The following is a 21,697-nucleotide window of genomic DNA, read 5'->3' on the forward strand; positions in this document are numbered from 1 at the left end:
TTTGCCCTATATTTTAGCCTCAAGATTTTGTGGGGAATTAGTATAATTAGGGCGAGTCACCTCCCGATTGTAAAACAAAGTGCAACGTGTCAAACATAAAAGTAAAGGAACCAAAAAAACTGTTATCCGCCGCTCGCCGTGTGCATATCCTGAAAAAACTATACAACTTAATATCAGTACTGAGAAATGTTAAAATGGATTTTGGCGGATCTGTAGCGGAATTACAACACAGGCATGAACATCAATTATACATATTCAGACCCAAAATCTCTGCAAATTTCTCTGTATTTATTTAGATATGTTTCTGTATTTAGAAACACTAATTCGGTTCTGTTTTGTCGTTAAATGTTGTGATTAAATTACATACAAAATACTTAGTAGTGTAAGGCAGGTAAAAAATTGATTCATAGTGTGAAATTATTTACATTTTCATTACACTGCAAATATAAATTTGTGCCACAGAACCAGCTTAATGGAAAATGCATGGGGGAAAATAGATTCACGTTAGTCCCTGAACATTTTTCAGTTGGAAAGATAGTGTTTTTTAAGTAGTGCGTGAAATCCATGCCAGGTTTGAGCATAGTTGTCTTTAAAAAGGAAGAACGATACACAAAGCATCCTGTGTTACGGGGAAGCTCTACACCCCAAGAGTTACAATTTTGAATTCTTGCCGGAGCTGAAAGAACTTTCTACTTGCTTCTAGCATTCTACTTTCGATTACCAGGCTTTATGGAAGTGCTTTTGTTTTTTCCCCTCTATCGTAGATTAAGCTAATTGCATTGTTGTTTTTCAGGTTTGGTTAGTGTTTTAGAGAGAATTGCAACAGAGATCATGTGTCATGGCATCATTTTACATCTCTTTCGATGTGAATATTTATAGAGATCTCCACGAGCCTGCTCTCGTAATTGGGGGATGCTTTGTCTTGGTAGCATTGATCCTATCGCTTCTCTTAATTTTTCAGCATCTCAGATACTATACTAATCCATCGGTGAGTACTCAATCAATTTAGGTATACATGGAGGAGTACTCTTTATTCTTATTTCTTAGAATGTAGGATCTAAATTTCCGTTTGCTTATCAGGAACAAAAATGGATCGTGGGGGTCATTTTCATGGTTCCTGTCTATGCAACTGAATCAGTAAGGATATAAACCAGTGAAAGGCACTCTGATTTCTGAATTGTTAATTAAGATATGTATAAAAGAAATAAGGTTCTAATTAGATATAATATTATAACGTCTTGCTGCATCTTTCACGAGATACACTATCTTTAAATGCAATATACATGTTTAAACTGATAGACTAAAGCAACTTTTTTGAACTTAAAGCTGATGCAAAGTTTCTAAATAAGTAACTTCAAATTCTCGTGAGTTAAATGAATTGGTTCTGATCTTTTACAGATTTTATCCTTGTGGAACCCAAAACTTTCCCTTGCCTGCGACATATTGAGGAACTGTTATGAAGCATTTGCACTCTATTCTTTTGGAAGTTACTTGATTGCTTGCCTTGGTAAGCACGATCTCTATTTCCAATGGTGTTGCAAAAATACGAAAGATATCTCAAGAACTTCCTATTAGTCTTGTATAACCAAATACCAGTGAATCAAAATATCTGAAATGTTTTGATATTTTAACCGTGGCAATAGTCAACCTTTCCCTTGGTACCTTTGACGGAAGAGGAGTTTCTCTAACTTAGCATGTTAATGGATGTGTTAAGTTTGTGGGGTCTACTACATGCAGTCCTTAAAAAAAATTACCAGAGTATAACTTGCATGATATGGATTTGTGGCAGGGGGTGAGCGACAGGTTGTTGAACTGCTCGAAGATGAATCGAGGAAACAAATCAGCCAGTCATTGCTAGGAGGAGAGGAGAAACCCGTGACACAAAAAAGGACGTTGTATAACTTCATTTTCCACCCATATGTCGTGGGGAAGCACTTGTTCACTATAGAAAAATTTGGTCTTGTACAATATGTATGTCAAAGGGGAAGAAAGTTCCATAGTTACGCTGCTGTACTCGGTATCTTCATACTAATGTCATTGTGTTCCACAGATGATTTTGAAGACGGTCAGTGCATTCCTAGCTCTTATGTTGGAGATTTTTGGGGTATATGGTGATGGAAAGTTTAACTGGCACTATGGGTATGCCATTTTCTCCATCTAAATTTTACGTATCGTATCAAATTGTGAAGTATGAGAAACAATTACACACATTAAGCACCACATATAGCTGTGTAATTTAAACACCATTAGTGTCATCACAGCTACATTTATCTGGATTCCGAAGGATCCTTCTTCAAAATGAAATCTGTTGACTGCCAATAGTTGATTAGCTAACTCATGTATAATTCTGTATTGCACTCGTTAATATCAAAGTTAATGATAGGGGATTTAATGTGCATTTTTTTTTTTTTTTTCAGATAATAAGGATATGATGAACAATTGATCATCAAAGCATTCTTCTTTCCTTTTTCATGTTGTTTAATGGTCATAATCATTCATTTTAGCTTTGAGACGTATCTTTCGGAGTTCCTATATGACACTCCTCATTTAGCATTCAAGTCCTTGTATCAGGATGAAGGTGCACCAAAGATCTCTTTTCCTCACAGCCACTTTCTCCTGGAACCAGAACCTTGATTAGCAGCAGCAGGAGCTAGCCTGTTTTCAGCATTTTAAAGAAAGTGAAATGATAGTAGGTAGTGAAAAATGCATTGTGTAAGATACAGAATGATATGACAGTGGATAATTCGAAACTCAATGTAGTTTACAATTGAAGAGGTCACAATTGTAAACTACCAATTGAAACTCAGTCTGAGAGATTGCAATTGTGACCTCTTCAACTGCAGACCTTTGACAAATTTATCATCAATTGGTAGTTTACAATAAATCAGTGCCTGGTAGCTCAATTTTTTTCTGTTATAGGACTTTGATACATGCTAAGGACATGACTCTAGATTGGAAGGTCTGGAGGTCGAAGGTTAGGTAGTAGGTTTGTAGGTGGCCAAGTGTTGTCGTACCGTGTGGGAGAGGCAAGGGGCTAGCCTCATCTCCTCTACTCCTTGTAGTAGTAGTAGTATTTAGTAGTTGTGTAGTTTCTTATTTTACAATGTCTTACTGTCTGTTGCTTTATTTGTCTTAGATCTTGCTATTTTGCTGTTATATTTTCTTGCAACCCTACTTTGATAACTTCACTTTTGATCCAAGGATCTATCGGAAATAACCTCCCTACCCCAAAAAGGTAGGATAAGGTCTGCATACATCCTACCCTTCCCAAACGCCACATGTGTGACTACACTGGTTATGTTGCTGTTGTTGTATAGGACACTGATATATCACTCTTGTCTGCTTATTTCTCCTTGCAGATATCCCTATATCACTGTGGTACTAAACTTCAGCCAGATGTGGGCATTATATTGTCTTGTCCAATTTTATAATGTGACTCACCATAAACTCCAGTCGATAAAACCACTAGCAAAATTCATTAGCTTCAAGGCCATTGTTTTTGCAACATGGTGGCAAGGGGTGGGTATCGCCTTGTTGTGTTCTTTAAGGGTGCTCCCAAAGGAACGGAAGTTCCAGACTGGATTGCAAGATTTTCTGATCTGCATAGAGGTAGGTATTCTTTGCTTTTTAATTCCATGGAAATGCTTCGAGTTCTATAGTCAGTGAAAGCTATAATATCTGCAACATCAAATCATCATCATGTGCTGAATGAAATTTGAACATGTAGGGGACATATTGTTTAGTAATTGGGCGAAGAAATATTGATTATCTGATGGTCGAAGAACAGTGAACAAATAAACTTGGCCCAGGTCTTATGGTTAAAGAGTTCTTTAGATGTGAAGGGCTACCGAACCTAAGGTCTTTTCTCTTGGATATTAGCAATATCATTTTTTTCACACAGAAGCTTTGAAGTGTTTTCCATCTTGAATAATCATGCTTTTCGATTTTCTTCCTTCTGATTTTGTACCTTAGTAGGTTGATTGAACTGGCACAATAATCCGCATTGTGAATCCCATTTAATACAAGTAAATTGTTATAAAAATATGATATGCTCAAAGTAAGACTGGAAATGCAATTTGGAAACTGATTTCATGAAGCACAATCTAAGAAAGTGGAAGATTTTATTGGACAAATGTTATTCATAAACACTTTTGGGAAATATGGTGTCATACTGATATCGAGACTCAGGTGATATCAATCACATGGTGTCTAGTTCTCCACTTTATTAGCTCAGTAAAAACTTCCCATTTAACAAGTACTATTACGTATCGGCCCTGAGATATTTAACTCTCATTTCTGCAGATGGCTATTGCTGCTATTGCTCATGTTTTTGTCTTCTCCTCGAAACCATATCACTATGTGCCAACATCTGTGTATGAAGATTTTACTGCCCAAAAGGCTGAAACAACTCTAAATATAGAAGATGGAGAGAAATCGGCCGTTGTTGAAAAGATAGAAACTAAGGTTGAGGTTCCAGGGACAAGTGTCAGAGAAAGTGTTCAGGACATTGTTGTTGAAGGAGGTCAAAAAGTAAGGCCTTTTCTGTTTTGTTTTTTTACCCCCGCCACCTCTTTGCTCCCTTGGTGACTCGAACTCACAGCCTTTAGGCTGGAGGTCGAGGGTGCTTACCATCTGAGCAACCCCTCTTGTCTAAAAGTAAGATCTTTTCAGCACTTGCTCATTTGTTCTTGAAGTATCATATCTAATTGCAACATTTACTAAAACCATTGAAACAGGTTGTGAAGGATGTAGTTTTGACCATAAACCAAGCGATGGGGCCGGTAGAGAAGGGTATGACAAAGATCCAAGAAACTTTCCACCAAACATCAGTCGATGATGAGGAAGAAGAAAAACGAGACAGAAATTATGATTGAAGAACAAGAAGAGAATTCATCAGGCGAAAACAAATATAAACGAGAGACGGAGATTAAGATTGAGGAACAAGAACATAAATTATCAAGAGACAACAGATCTCAGGTGTCTGTATCGCGAGATAAAACAAGTTAATAGACAAAAGATTGTCAATTCAGGTATTTAAATCATCATGTTCTTACTTAGCAGGACTTGTAGATAACAGTTTTTTTTTTCTTTCTGTTATTGGTAATACGTACATTTCTTACCTTTAGGGGAACCTTTTATAGAGTGCACATAGTGAGATTCATTATCATGTTTCATAAATTTATCTCCTCAAGTTACTTGTCTTTGTTTTATAGCAATAAAATCACTTTACGATTCATCATTTGTTGCTTTAAAAGTTACCATCGCCCGAAATTTACATAAAACCAATGGAAAATCCATTTGATATATTAACATGATCTCTGTGTAATAGTTGTTTGGATTCTTTAAATTGCAATGAATATCGTGTTATAAAGATCTCTCTTTTAACTTTATTCTCAAAAGAAATGCATCACTTTATTGTATGAGCCGTTATCTTTGGTAGCAGTGAATTTCACCTAAAGGTAATTTAAATGGCAGAAAGATTAACCACTCAATTGTTATACATTTTGCAGTTGAAGTTCACACAAGTAAAACTAGTAGTACGTATAGAGAGAAGCAAATGAAATATTTAAGGGGGTGTTTGGGTGGCTTTATGTAAGTTTTCGGAGAGTGTGACCGTTAAGAAAAATAAATAAATCGTTATGTGATTTTATCCTTATAAAATCAAGAGAAGTGACTTTAATAGATAAATTCATCAGACTGAATGATTATGTGAGAAATATAATTTATTTTCACGGATGTGCTTTTTCAGTATTAGATTACTTTTAAAATTTAGGTTTTAATAGATGATTAACAAAATTTCGTCAATAAATTTTGACTAGTTCAGTTGTTCAATAAGTAGGCGTTTAGACATGCATTTAATTGAAATTTGAACAGAAAAGTGTTTTTAAGTTAAAGTCGAAGTTAATTAATAATATTTGTAGTTAGAAATTATATTTGGGCATGCAATAACAATGTCTTGGAATATACACAAATGACTGCATATTCTCCTCTTTTTTTTTTTAAAGTTGTCCAACCTCTTAATAACGATTAACGAGTCGTTTGCCTGCAATAAGTAACTTTAGGAGATCTAAGAATACATGGCCGTAACCGTCAAATATTCTTAACTTTTATCAGGAAAAAAAAATTCAGAAAAGTATTTCTGTGTGACCAATTCATTTGAGAAATACTTTTATTCATTATTGATAAATAGATTGTATTTGACTTGTCTTTTTTTTAAAATACCTTTGAATGTCAAATTACGATAAGAACAAGCATAAAAATAAAAAAAATAGTCCTTTCTACAATACACGTAGTAATTATTCATCCACTTTCCAAGCGCTCTTAGCTTATAGTGATTGGATAAAAATTTTGTATCTTATTTTGTTGTCATGTTTGGAATAACTTGTCTCATCATTTACATTATAGTGATGAAATAAGTTATTCCATATATATGGTGGGATAAGTTATCCCAGGATAGATAACCCCAGGATAACTAATTTTGAAATAACTTGTTTCCAACCAAACGACCCGTTAAAAAGTGGGGACTAAGCACCCACTTTGGCCCTCACAAGCGATGACAAAGCACAATGATAACGGAACTATCACTAATCAACCTCGAAACTTGTGTTGACCTGCAGCTACTTGATAGTACTCAAGTGCAATCTAGGATAGGCTTTTAACATGATCTATATACTAGCATTTTTGTAAGTATCACGATCCAGACCGTCATGATTGACACCACACTAACCTGGTAGGAGAACCATTACTACAATCCAAAATAAACAACTCAACAAAAAACTAAGACATATAAAGATACAGAAGCAAGTTTAAATGACCAAAAAAAAAACGAAGTTCTCATAAATTCCAAAGGTTTAAACAAATAACTTAACCAAACTAATACGGAAGTCTTAACTCTTAGAACCTGAAAGTCATTGTACCAAAACTCTAACAAGGAATCATAAGTCTAAAGAAAATGGGTACAACCCAATTAAACATACGAATAACTAACTAGAAAGTCTGAATCCGAAAAGAGTAGACTAAAATATAGAGAACTCATGGCAGACTGAAAGAACTAGCTCACCCTTGAATTCGAATCGATCACTGATCTTCTAAACGAGGTCTGTTAATAGCCGCCTGAAGATGTCTTGTAAAAAGAGCAAGTGCAGTATCAGTATACAATCACAGTGTACTGGTAGGATCACGCAACTATCCTAATAAGTGAAACACATGCAAGTAACCACAACATTATAAAACATGCATATACCGAACATATACAATATTAGTCATCTCTTACGAAAAATGTACAATTTCACAATCCCAAGATAAACAATTATGCCAAGTCATTGGTCCTCTCACGGAACCCATACCCAAACTGTTAGTGTACCGATACGTGGTAACCGATCCAAGTTAGTGTGCCGGACGTGACACCCGATCCCATATATGTGCCGGACGTGGCACCCGATCCAAGTTAGTGTGTCGGAACGCAACACTCGATCCATTCAACAAGCCACAATCACAATCACAATGTACATTCTCATAATCATACAATCAAGTCATGATTCATGACATACAATTATTCAATCATTCTCATTTACAAATAGTGTGATCAATAATGCAACATTCGCATACATACATATATTATAAAGAAGTAATTACAAGTACATATCACACCAACATGAAATCACAACCATCACCTAGCTCGAACAAAGCTTGAATTCCCTAAGAAACTTGATTCTTCCCTTTTCGGATTCTTTCTGCTTGTTCTTGGTCTACAAACAATCATAATAAAGCGAGGATCAATAAACAAGACTTAATTACCCGGATTATAACCAATAACATCAACCCTAAGCCAAACCCTTGACCCCCATACCCAGGTTAGGGTTCCTTCCACCATAAATCACATATCAAAATCCTCCCCCATCGATAATTACTAAAGAAACTAAGTTCTACGAATAGAAAAGTGGATTCGGGAAGTGAAAACCTTACCTTTAGCCTAAAAAATGGTGGAAAACTGTCAAGAAAACACCTGGGGTCGTTCATTAGCTTTCAAAGTCAAAACTTGCAGAGTAAAATAATTTTGGGGTTTATTTCCGACTTAATTTGTGACTTACGCACTATGGCAGGCCCCATCCCGCCACAGTAGCCCCTCCTTAGCAGTGATAATCCCGTCACAGCGGCTTGTACGAAACCAGTGAGTCATTTAAGAGTTTCAAACCCCCATTTCACAACACACCTTCATCCCATGACACTCAGACAATACCCGTTCACGCTAAAATCAGTTTTGGGAGTTCTACTCGCCCGAACTCGATTTATTAAAGTCGTACTGATTCCTTAACGTCTTAGCTATCTACTCATGCAATCAAATTCCTTATTAAATCACCCAATCATTACCAGATTTCCCTAGACTCACATGACTCCGATTTCGTCCAATTTTGGACTAGGCTAGGAAATCCCAAGTTACTACGAAATTTTTTTTCTAACTTGTAACAAGCATCTCAAGTTCTAAATAGATAATCCCACGTTTTTCATCTCTGGATCTTGATTAATACAAGCTCTGTCTCGATCTTCAATAATATGTTTCTCTGCTTTTATCAATAGTTCGAGATAATATCTTAGATGGTCGTTCAACTTTGAGTTATTTTTTCATAAAGTCACTCAATTTTGGGTTTTTCTTTCAGAATGTCATTTAACTATGAGTTTTTCTCTTACAAAGTCACTCAACAATGATTTTTTTTCTTACAAAGTCATTCAACTTTCTTTTATAACCTCAAAGTCACTCAACTATAAATACTTTACCTACAAAGTCACCCAACATACTTGATTAATTTTTTCATTAAAATTTATTAACATGAAATTTTTATGTAAATCAAAATCATAAGAAAAAAAATATTCATTTAAACCATTTTGATGACTCAACCCGTTAGACCTTTTATTTTATCCATTTCCCACCTAAATTCCTAAAATATTATTTCTTGTCTAAAACTCTATGACTAGCATATACAACTTGATAGGGAGAACACTGACTAGTCTTCTAATGATCATGTTTCACAAAAACAACATGGTTTCAAATTGCTTGGTGAAACATAGTCAAAATCTCAAGGATTTTATTCTACTGTAAAACGCAATATATTAATTAATTCAAAACAGATGCATTCCAATCACACGTAAACTGTAATTGTCTCTAAAAAATTCAAAGTAATTCCCTAAGTCAGTTAAAAAAAATTCACCTTATTTGGGAGGAGATAATTATAGAGTTACATCTTGGAGATGATTATAATATTAGTTATATTTCAGTAATTATTAATTAAAATATTTTTTTTTAAAATTATGTATCTTAAATATTTATTAATATAATATTATTTATAAAGGTATATATTTATCAATATTATCTTTAATTTTGTTGAGGTATTTAACATATTCAAAACTACGAAGCCTGTTTATAAATAAATATAAAACATAAAAATCTAACTCATGCTCACAATTTTGGTTATAAATAAAAATTCAATGCTAGCAAACTTTAGTGAAAAATAATTAAATAGATTGTGTGACTTTGTAGGTAAGAGATATTCATAGTTGAGTGACTTTGATGTTATTAAAAAAAAAAAAGTTGAGTGACATTCTAAAAAAAAATATCATAATTGAGTGACTTAAAGAATCAATAGTTGAGTGACTTTCTAAGAGAAGAAGCCAAAATTGAGCACTTTCTGAGAGAAAAACTCAAAATTGAGTTTTTGAGTTTTGAGATATTCATACTCAATAGTTCGTAGCCGAAAAAAGAAAAGAAACACGATCAATCTAATTCACTTGCCCTCAACTCCATTTTACATAATTTAACTTAGTTTGCACCCACATGATTTTTCCTGCAAATAATCATGTCTAATTTAACATTATTCTTCTCTGATTATCAAACATGCAAATGTTATATTTCTACATCATTACAGTAAAGCAATTGGTAAAACTTGTATGTAGATAAATACATACATACTATTCACAAGAACCATGATACACAAAATGTATGAAACTGTATACAACAAGATTGCAAGGAAGCTATGCAATAACTTTCTCATCCATCATTTCCAGAACAGCACAATTCACAGCAAGCGAAGCAACCTAAGCATGCCAAAGAACCCAGGAACTGTGTCAGCACGATTGCACACTGATCGTTCATTTTCGAACATGTCCGTATACAGCACATACAACAGCACATGTCACACATCTTTCCGCAGCAATTAGATGCTGCCTTCGCTAGAATCTCTGCTGTTTCAGGTTTTGTCTCGGTGATTCCAGGAGAAATATTTTCAATTGTAGCACTGTAGTTACCAAAACCAGCCCCAAGATTCTGTAGCAATGTCTTTTTCTGTAATTTAGCCTCTTCAATCTTCTTAGGAGCAGTGGAAACCTGCTTCATTAAGCTTTGTTAAAGAAAAACTACAATGGTTTATGCCTATTCTGGCAACTTCATTGTTTTACTGCTCAAGTTGATACCAGTAAAAAGAGATTTCAAATGTACCAGATAAAATTAGAAAATAGCTTACAATTGACGACTCAGAACTGCTAGATCTAGTATAAACACTAAATTCTTTTTGATCAGAAAGCTCCCTACCTTCCGCTTGGAGGTTGATTCAGTGATTACTTTGCCTTTATCAGTCTCTATCAATATCATGCGTGTATACTCAGAAATGACGCCGTTCTGTATACTTGTTTGTGCTATCTGCAAGTAGAAAGATGGTAAAAAAAAAAACAATCAAGTAAAGAATACATGGACAAAAATTAGCAGATCGTAACAATCCATCCAGGCATTCCGATGTAATATAGGAGGTGGTAACAACCTTCTGTTCAAGGTCCTTATTTTCAGTCAACCAGGCCTGAGCAGTAAGTAGTTCAATCTGTTGCCTTGCTAACACCTGCACATTTAACATAGAAAGCAATTGAATCAATTTATCCTCTTAAATCTAGTATTTTCACTTTTACTAACGATGGATAAGAGTAATTAATTCAGTAGGCAGCAGAAAAGTCAAAAAAAATTTCCCAGCAGCCAAATTAAGGAAATATATAGTTGAACTGTTAAAACTTCTATAGGCAAAAAGGCATTGATGTATATGTATAGTCAAGCAAAGAACTCAGCACAAGACATGGTTGTACTTGTTGAAGCTCTAAAATCTCACAGCTGAATACTAACAGTAAGACCATGATTACCTTCACCAAGTCTTCCACAGACATCAACAAACGTGCAAAGGCTCATGAATGCCCACCAGGTATATAAAGGTCAGTACAGCTACTAAAGTAACATTTAGATGATTCTTTCATTGTACTTGCTCTTCTCGGGAGGAAATATGATTCACTTTATATTTAGGCTCATTTGTTTGCACTTAATGAAGGTTTGAATCTGAATGGTTCAAACTTCAGCCCATTAGGTGCATTTGTTTTTTTGTGAATAAAGATCTCCTAATAGGTTTGAAATTGACTGTTTCATTCAGGTCTGGGAAAGAATCTTAACACCATTCAAACTCTTTTAAACACACTAATGTATTTACAATAAAATCTTGGGAGTGTTTATTTCATAAAATCAGTGCCTACTCTTGCTCTCTTCCTCCATAAAATCAGTGCCTACTCTTCCTCTCTTTCTCAAGTATCAGCGCCTCCTTTTCCTTTCTTTCTCCACGTATCAATCAGCTACTCAAAAACCTCTTGAATAGGTAAGATTTAAAAACTTTTTAGAAGTGCATTGTTTATTCATTTGTGTTAGGTGACTATTTTTTTCATGAATGAAGTTGTTGTCCTATTTGGTATGTGTAACACATTTAAGTTCCCAATAAGTAATGAACGTGGGAACTGAAAAAACATTGAGCTGGTTTGCCTTCTGATCAACGATGATCATTAGTGGTCAAGCAACCAATATTTGACCATAAATCCTTTTTAGTTTGATTGTCACATGAAAGAAACTTTACATATATATGTCATACACACATTATTACTATTAGCTAGAAACACAGTATACATGAAACCACAGATTCTAGGTTTGACTTGACCCCCTCCCTCTTTGATATAATTAACGACACTTGGCAAACACTAAAATCTTATGGTTGGTATCATCAATTATCATCATCAAACATTGGTCTAGTTTATGATCTACTAATAGTCTCAAGTTAGAGCTAACTGTATATTATTCAAAGAAAGAATTGTATACAATATTCCTATAACCTATTTCTATTTAGGTTTGCCAAAAACAGTTGCAAAGGATGAAACAATTGGCGGTTCTATGAGTATCTATTCTAAGAGCCTGATTTGACTGGCTTATTTTAGTAGCTATTAAGCTAAAATAATTTTTAAGCAACTTTGTAGTGTTTGGATAAAATAAAATGGTGCTTTTAAGCACTTGCTTTTAAGTCAAACTAATAAAAATTAAGGCAATTCATAATTTAGAAATCATAACTTACTACTTTTGACTTACAAGTCATAAGCTATATAAGCCCATCTAAACAAGCTCTAAATAGGATATGAACTCTTTATTCTTTTCAAATGTTTGTTTGGTTTATTGTTGATTACATATTAATCCTATTCAAAAAAAAAATTGAATTTGTCTTTCAAAGAGAAGTAGATTAATATGTAGAACTGATGATATTCAGATGACATGCAAATGGGATTTGGTAGAAGGGAATAAGTCTCTAGTGATGATAATTCTATTCACAAAACCTGATTTTTTTATTTTAATGCCAGAAAAATAATATCTATGTGATGCAGCATATTCTAAATACTCTAGGATTTTCTAACACTGTATCGTAACATTAGATATCGGTTATGAAATTAGTGTCATAGGCGTGCTATAACTAAGGAGGAAAAGTTTAATCATGCTCATGCACAACTTAGAAATGTTATTGAACGTTCTTATGGAATACTGAAAGCAAGATTTCCTCTATTGGAAAAGATGGCTCCATATTCTATTAATATTCAAAAAGATGTTATAGCATGCTTTATAGTTAATAATTTTATTAGGAAGGAACACATCAATGATAACTTGTTTCATCAATTTGATACACCTCAAGTAATATTTGATGAGAAGGACAACAAGAAAAAACATTGGAGGAAAGAAATGGAACTAGCTGGACAATTGAAGATGATTCTCAGATAATGAACGATATGCGGGACCAACTTGCACTCAAACTAATGCAAAGAAGCTGAAATACTTGAGAATACAATATTTTTCGTTAACAGAATTTTATTTTTATTTTCTGAGAAAGGTAAAGTTGGTTAATTGAATTTTTTTCAATGATGGAATGTCAAAATTAGATGATTGTTAGTTACTTATTCAAATACCTCTATATTTGTAGAGTCTAAATCAGAACTATATAATAATTATTTTAGTTTGTTGGATAAGTTTGATTAATAGATTAATGTATGTTAAATTTAAATGTTTATGATTACATTTCCTCACAACAACTTTTTTATCAATATATCTTTTTTGAATAATTTAGATAGTTCAATAATTATATCTAACATATATTCACTTATATCTTTAAATATTTTAATTTATCACTTAAATAATAATTTTATCGTTCAAGTTAACATTTTCTTGATATAATATTTAATTGTTTTAAAAAAAAATTGAATTGCAATTTATTACAAATAAATAAATTATGCATTTTTAGATGTTAAAAAACAAATAGTCTTTGATCATTCAGATTCACAAGTCTTAATCTTAATAAAAATGCATCCTAAGACAGTTATGTTACCTTATCAAGAGGTATGTCCTTTGTTTGTATAGCTTTCAGATCCAGGGAGAAGTTACTCAAGTCTGCAAGGACTCCTTTAGCTTTAAGCGTGTCGGGGAATACTCCTCGGTATCTGCCTGACAACACTAATGGACCTTTGGATGAAAGGTCTGGAACTGGAGTGGGAAAGACCTATTGAAAATTTAAAGGTAGTTTCCTTAGGAAGCATGAATTCATGTAGGAAACAACACGAAACTTCGACAACATATAATGATAAAGGATGCAGATCATACTAAAGTCATATCCATATTATATGCAGGGAATGTATCCAATTCTTCAAAAATGAGGTACGACTGATTAGATTTGTTATTAGTTAAATGTTAGCAGCACTATCATAATTGTGATCCATCCAAGAGCTACCAATAAAAGAACAAATATCCTCACATGCCCACCTCAAATTCTTCAAGACCATCAAGGTTCTCAAAGGCAATATTCGCAAGAATGACAGATGATGCCCTGGAGAACAGTTGTTCCACGCGAACTTCAATGGAATCTGTACAAGACCACCAAAACATAATGAGAAGGCAACTACAATCAACAACTGTTTACAGTTAGTCACGAGAAAATGCAGGAAACCTATGTAACATTATATCAAGTTAGTATGTCCAGATCAAAAAGTAATTTATCTTGAAGCAAATCAAATTAGTATTTTAATCCTTGAAACGAAAAATAATAATTATAATGCCATCTTTCAATATTGTTGTATGAGTTGTAGAGTCACTGAACTTACCAACATCATAAGCAGCATTATAGTGGCCACGACTCATCACTGCAAGCATGCGGAGAAAGTAATGGTTGCAGAACAATCCTGAAATTAGTCATGTATAGGTTATTAAAAGCACAAATCTACTGCAAAGGACAAATGATTCAATTCAGATCCCTAAAATCTAGGTAAAAAATAAGATTATGTGATCTCCCCAAATCTAAGACCATCATAATTTAGGTGTCTAATGGGATGCATTGGTAAAATTTGTGGTTACATCCTCAAAACATTCACACAACCTACTAAACCAAGTTCTTACCGAGCTTGGACGCAAGATTTTTGAGCAAATATTAGTAAGGCTAAAATCGGAGATTAATGCATCTCCTCTACCAAAATACTTTCCTTACGGTTACGGGTGGGGTGAGAGGGGAGCTTTGAGGGAGGCGATGCTTCTTCCAGATACATACCTATGCCAAATGTGTAAAGCCGTGGGCATATCATTTGTTTTTGCATCAGATGACTCTTCAGAACATTACAGATGTGTCTTTCGTCTTCAACAGCTCCATCAGTGACCAGGAAAATAATCGGAATGTGTTGCTGGGTATACGAAAACATCTCCATGGCCTGATAAAGGTAAAAGTGTTGTCTTAGATTTGACAGAAAATACAGGTACGATAAAAATCTATGAATTCAGTAGGACTTCAATATCATGAACTCAACATTCTAGGAATAAATAGTAAGCGGTGAGGATGAAAGTATGTTGTTGTTAATACTTCTTTTTAGAGATTGACCACATGTTTTTTTTTCATTTATATACTTGTGAAAAAAAAGGATATTAGTTAGTTACTCCTTTCCAAATGCTCAACAAATGATATTCAACTAACAACTAGGCCCTTAAGTGTCCTAAAGATATTTTTGGGATGAAACCAGTGTCATTAAATAGCATCTCACACATTGAGAGGGGATGATTGATTGTGAACATCTAAAAATAGTGGACCAAAACGTCTTGTCGATCATAGGTTACAACTCAATCAGACAAGAAATATTAGCTGACGACCAAAACGTTTTTATCGATCATAGGTTTGAATAGAATGTCACCTGGTGGTTCTGTTCATTATAACCTTGATATTCTGCTCATATGGAAGCAATTTATACAAATACCGAGTGGACCACTGATATATTTTCTTTTCATTCTTCATGTTTTTCACAAAAAAATAGAAGCTTGATACTATCTCAGATAGATCATCTACTCCGACTCAATAGATGAGACGACTAACACACAAAAAATAAAGCTTTGCAACTAACTAAAATAGATGAAAAAAAATAATATAACCTGAGACAGTTATCTAAAAAAGGGGTATGACCTGAGTCAATGGATTCAAAATATTTGTGCCACCACCAGCAATAAAATTTGTTCCAATCCACTGAGTTGCGTTTTCAATAGACTTCTTGGTTGCCAACTCGAGTGATGATGAAAATAGATATTTTTCGCTGTTGAAAGCTATTATATTAAACAGATCTTGAGAATCAAGCTTTGACAAGGCCGTACAAAGCGCTTGTTTGGTATCCTCAATTGGTTTTCCCTTCATGCTCCCACTTATATCAACAACAAATACCACTTCCTTTCTGAAGACCTGTCAGAAATTTCAATGACAATGACGAAAGTTTTTCCTTAATAAGTACATGAGGAGCATTGCCACTTCATATATATATAAGCCCTTATTAAGAGGGACTTAGAAAACAGATATGAAAAAACAAGTTAAAATCTTCTGCAAGTACCAGATTACCTACTTCCTGTTACATGTTATTGATTGATCATTTCTTCACAGATAATATAAAAAAACTCAAATAAATATGGACATAATACATGGTATTTCCTCCTGTATCTTATTTCCTTAATAAGTACATGAGGAGCATTGCCACTTCATATATATAAGCCCTTATATTAAACAATAAGAGGGACTTAGAAAACAGATATGAAAAAACAAGTTAAAATCTTCTGCAAGTACCAGATTACCTACTTCCTGTTACATGTTATTGATTGATCATTCCTTCACAGATAATATAAAAACTCAAATAAATATGGACATAATACATGGTATTTCCTCCTGTATCTTATTTCTCCCACCTTCGAAAAGTAAATGCTAATAAAGTAATCTTCTAGGAGAGTCAGGTGAGTTGGGCATGAATATGCATGATCTACATGTTATTGGTTGCTCATTCCTTCACAGATGAGATACATAAACTCAGACAAATATGGAAATAAGAAATGTTATTGCTGTGGTCAGGGGCGGACCCACGTTGGTTCCAGGGGGTTCACCCGAACCCCCTCGGCAAAAAATTACACTGTATATATAAGGTAAATTTTCTGTATTTTTGTAGATATATATATTTTGAACCCCCTCAATGACAAAGAGAAATTGATGGCTCAGTGGCAAGTTCGCTGGAAATAACCATCACGTCCCCAGTTCGATTCCCTGTGACAGCGTTTTATTTTTTTTTCTTTTTTAGTTCCAATTTTTTTTATTTTTTTTTATTTTCAGTTCTGGTTTTCAAGTTTTTTTAAAATTTTTTTAAAAAACATGCTAAAAGTGTGCTTTTAAACCCAAAAGAATTCAAGGATCCCATTTCTAAAGGCTTATTTACACGTTTATACTTTTATTTTTCGAACCCCCTAAACGAAAATCCTGGGTCCGCCACTGGCTGTGGTATCTTATTTTTTCACCTTTGGGAAGTGAATACTAATCAAGTAATCTTCTAGACAAACCAGGTGCCTAAATATGCATGATCATGTACCGATAACTGCAAAATACTTTTTTAGCTGAACCTCACAATCAACCTATCATTTAGCAAGTCGATTACATCTTTTGACCTAGAAGAGAAACTAGCAATTGGCATGAGGATGGAACATGATAGGACTTGAGAGACGGTGAATGTAGAAGACTAAATGACAGATTTCCATTGGTCTCCTTAAAAATTGTCATAAAAAGAAAAAAAAATTGGAGAACAAATTTTAAATGCAAAGGTAACGTAAGAAAAAGATAAAGAGTACCAACCTTCCTACACTGCTGATCTCCCGGAAAAAGAGAGCAGCAAAATATCTCTCTCTGGTCGCTGTCAAGTGGTGGGGGTGATTGCAAAAGTACATTTCCATAAGTATGACTTGAGGAAACCTGAAAACCGAGTGGTGATTGATGAAAGAGTTTCTCACAGCCCAAATTGTGAACAGATTTATAGAAATGTCACTTTAATATACTGGAGCCAAAAAATAGCAAGATAGTTACCCTAGTGACTAGTAGTTTGACCTAAGTTAGAACTATGCTTTATATTATATGATCAACACAAATTCATGTAAGACCTACCGTGTAAGAAAAAACAAAGTTAGCCCTTGACCAATTTAGAACATCAGATTCATAGAAGAAGCCCAACTTTCCAGCCTGACGCTGTCGCTCCTAACCACAAAACAAATAACCTGATGTCACAATTATTCATCAACCAAAAAACTATAAATCAGTGGAATATATAACAGGACACACCTTCAGAGGGTGACTAGTGCTCTTGCATATAACTTCTATTCCAGGACCAGAGTTAACATTAAGCTGTATCTTTTCTTTTTTGGATATTTTTTTTCCAGCTGGAGTGACGAAGTCGGGGAAACTAAAGGGTACGTCCAAGGTTAGCTGGCCATTGCAATATAATAACTTCTGAGACCATCTAATCGTGACAGAGATGTTGGTTCCACCATCCACCTAAAGAGGTAAGTACATCATCAAAATGAACAATAATGAGGAAGAGAGTGGGTTATATAGGAGACTGATAAATTTACCTGTGGTATTGAAAGGGTAAAAATGTGGGGCTTCAGAAAGCATCCATCTTGAATTTTGGCTACCTTTTCTGTTTCGCTTTCATCATCCAAGGTAACTATTTTAGTGCTGTAAGATTTCCTAGGTAGCTCAACCTCGACACCTAGAATTGAACCCTGTTAGCCAAATAATTCATCACTTGAGAACAAACAATCAGCAATGTTTCACTTTTGTGAAACAAAAAAATGAGGTGAGGAGGATTCAGAATCAAACAAGCAGAAAATATATACTTTTTGATAACGAAAAAAAAGCAAAAGTTTAATGAGACAACAGTTGAGATAATTGTCGTGCTGACAACATATTTAATGAGACACACTTGATGAGATCTTTGTCATGCTGTCAACTCCCATATCATGAAAGCACCAATTAATCATCAACGACTCCCCTTTCCCAAAGTAGTTGGGTCAGCTATATGAATCATCTATGTCCATTCTGCTCTACTCATGTCCGTTTCATTCCAATACATAACCTGACTTTTAAGTTAAATTAGAGACTCTCGAGTACTAGAAGAGAATCTCACACTTATTCCAACTAGTTTATGTCGCCTCTTTGCTTCACGTCATACAAGCATCAAACACTCTTAAATTATGTTCATTTCTTCTCACATCAAAAAGGAACGCCATCATAGTAACTATTAATACAGAGAACCAGAATGGGGAACATACCCATCAGCTAGACATGCTATACCTCACAACTAGACATGCTGCACTGCCTCTAACTAGCGAGGAAATTATAATACAAAGTTAACAAATATCCAAACGTTTTCTTAATTTTCTTTGAAATAAAAAAAAAAAAAAGAACTGTGTTATCAGCATCTTCAGAGGGTAAAATTAGAAATTTCATTGTTTTCTAAGGAAAAATATTATTCACAAAGACTGGAGCATACTGGAGCATACTACTACCAGTTTCTGCAATAGGTAATCTTTGTCCTACTAAGAGAGAAAACCTGAAAGATATTCGTAAGCGGTCAAAAGATTCCTATTAACGTTAGATTAATCATCAAGCCAATTATTCCAGGATTAAACATTTCCCAAGAGATAAAAGATCGTGCACACTAACAGCTTATAATTTTCTTTCTACATCCATCAATTTAAGATAATCTTAAGCTTACAAGTAACTTCTTAAAGCAATAACTCAAAAACAGAGCAAGAAACCTTTAACTATTTAATTAAAGATTAAAACTACACCAATAGTGTAAGAATTGCTGTTAATATATATAACCTAATAGAGAGAGAAGCTTTTTCTTTTTTCTAAGACTAACAGCTTTATGCGATCTCTACTTTTTTTCTTTTTTTTCTTTTCGATTGGCTATGCGATCTCTACTTTATTAATTTCAAAAAAGGATGTTACAGAACTCATAAAGAGAAACTTTACTTTATGGGTAACTCAGAATAAAAAAACAGTTGAATTACCTGTTCACCCATGGGTACAGCTATACGACAGTCACAGCTACGGCTACCCATGACACAATGCACACGCCATGATCCTGTAACAGTGATGAACGCCGTATCCAAATAACAATCAGCTTCAAGTGAAATTCCGTTCATCTGAAGAGGAATCAAAGCAGGAGGATCACATCTTCCGTGCACGTGAGGCTGGTAACTCGGAATATCCGGGTTATCAACAATAGCAGGATCACCAATCACAGCATACAACATAGGAGATTCCGGCAGGTAAGACAGTGACGCTTTCTCCATCGCCGTCATTGGCTTTGGCGGCGCTACCGCTCTATCCTTGCCGAAATAAATCCTTTTCGCTAGATGTACACCATCTTCAACTGATTTCACAAATTCTCCCTCCATTTTAAGTTCCGGCAAAGGAGAAGTTGAGAATTATGGAATTAGAGAGCCGCTGAGTCGGGTTAAAGTAGATCGGAATAATAATTTTCCGACGGTGATGCCGTCGATGAGGACAGGGATGGTCTTTTAATGTATTGAAGAAAACGAAGCACGTTTAGTAACGTATTCTTTTACTTAACACTTAGTTTTATAAGTTGATCAAAACGAGGGGCCATTTTCGTGGCTTAACGGAATTACAATTTTTATTTTTATTTTTATTTTTCTTATTTGGGAATAAATGCCGGCCCGCTGCAAGGCACTAGGGGTCTAGGCTGGAGTTCATTTGTAGGGAATTAATTCTTTGGCCCACAGGTTACCGTTGGGCGTTGGTTTTATCCTTTTTTAGATATTTTTTTGCATTATTAACAAAGAGTTCATTTAATAAAATGATTGCACTTGTACTGTGTACTCTCTCCGTCTTTTTAGTTGTCATAATTTTCATTTTGAGAGTTAAATGATATTTTCTTCATTTCAAATTAATTGAATTTTTGAGACATTTTTTAGTTTTCAAATGAATTTAATTTTTAATTTTCTAGACTATTTTTAGAATTTTCTTTCAATTTTACTATTCATTAGTTAGTATCGGATTAGTTATTAATTAATGTTTAATTATTTTAATCATAAATTTGATAATAATTAATAAGGGTAAAAATGAAAAGTTATGTCTAATTTATATCTTAATCCTCTTTTCTAAAAGGGTGTGAAACACCTTAACAATTCAATTAATTTTAAATGGAGGGAGTATGAATTTTGACTAATATTTTAAGATATATTCCCTCTATCCAATAATAGGTGCCCATTATTGACTTGGCATACCCTTAAGAAACAATAAATAATAGGGGTAATATTATTATAGGGTAATGCTAAATGACCAGAAATTTAAAAAATCTATAATATCTTTTTTATTTTAAAATAAACTGATCTTTTTTCTATTTTTTAATTAAAAGATATTAAAGTTAAAAGGGTAAAAATGTTCAAAGAGGTAAAATAACATAGGTAAAATATCATTCTGGTAAATTTAATGCTTTGAAAAATGTGTTAAATGATAAATAATATTTAATAGTAAGGGTAAAACAGACACAAAAGGTAAATTATCTCTTGATTTTCTAAATTGGATAAATATTGTTGGACAACTATTTTTAGTATAGTGGACAACTATTGTTGGACAGGGGGAGTATTTCTTTATTATATTGATATGAAAAAAATTATAACTTATAGTATTTTTATATAGTTTTAAATATCTTATTTAGTTTTGAAAGTTAGTCAAAATGACTGTCGAAAAGCGTAACATGATAATAAAAAAGGGACAAAGGGAGTAAAAGGAAGAGTCAAACTACTACTTGAATTATCAAGTGTGTGTGGAGGAATTCATAGTTTAAGTCTATTTTGATAAATATTTGAGGGAAAAAGGACAAATATATCATCGAACTTTTAAAAATGGTATATGAATATCCCCGTCATACTTTTCAGACTTTGGTGCCCCTATAATAAAAAAAACTAGAGCATATTTGCCCTTCACTCTAATGGAAGACCAAATAGGAACAC

At 33.9% G+C, this 21,697-nt stretch overlaps 3 protein-coding genes across 3 annotated transcripts in view; 1 reads left to right on the forward strand and 2 right to left on the reverse strand.

Annotated features, from left to right (window-relative positions):
- Positions 1–21,697, reverse strand: part of LOC125835590 (protein TIFY 10A-like) — a 713,864-nt gene that overhangs the window by 154,259 nt on the left and 537,908 nt on the right. The gene's annotated exons all lie outside the window — the stretch shown is intronic.
- Positions 832–5,007, forward strand: LOC125835586 (protein LAZ1 homolog 2). Its single transcript, XM_049514701.1, is given in 10 exon segments — positions 832–864; positions 866–988; positions 1,081–1,137; positions 1,399–1,507; positions 1,790–1,971; positions 2,051–2,139; positions 3,360–3,609; positions 4,303–4,530; positions 4,737–4,852; positions 4,854–5,007. Coding segments are annotated over 10 exon segments (1,341 nt in total).
- Positions 9,810–20,285, reverse strand: LOC125835579 (uncharacterized). Its single transcript, XM_049514695.1, has 13 exons — positions 19,727–20,285; positions 18,278–18,430; positions 17,988–18,200; positions 17,814–17,903; positions 17,508–17,624; positions 15,816–16,085; positions 14,919–15,075; positions 14,479–14,556; positions 14,141–14,241; positions 13,710–13,880; positions 10,809–10,883; positions 10,583–10,690; positions 9,810–10,378 (listed from the first exon to the last, which is right to left on the reverse strand). The coding sequence occupies exons 1-13, from the start codon at positions 20,114–20,116 to the stop codon at positions 10,043–10,045; spliced, it is 2,259 nt and encodes a 752-aa protein (XP_049370652.1). The 5' UTR covers positions 20,117–20,285; the 3' UTR covers positions 9,810–10,042.

Source organism: Solanum verrucosum, unplaced genomic scaffold (genome assembly GCF_900185275.1).
Source record: "Solanum verrucosum unplaced genomic scaffold, falcon-dt-bn FXZP01000040.1, whole genome shotgun sequence".
Classification (NCBI taxonomy): domain Eukaryota; kingdom Viridiplantae; phylum Streptophyta; class Magnoliopsida; order Solanales; family Solanaceae; genus Solanum; species Solanum verrucosum.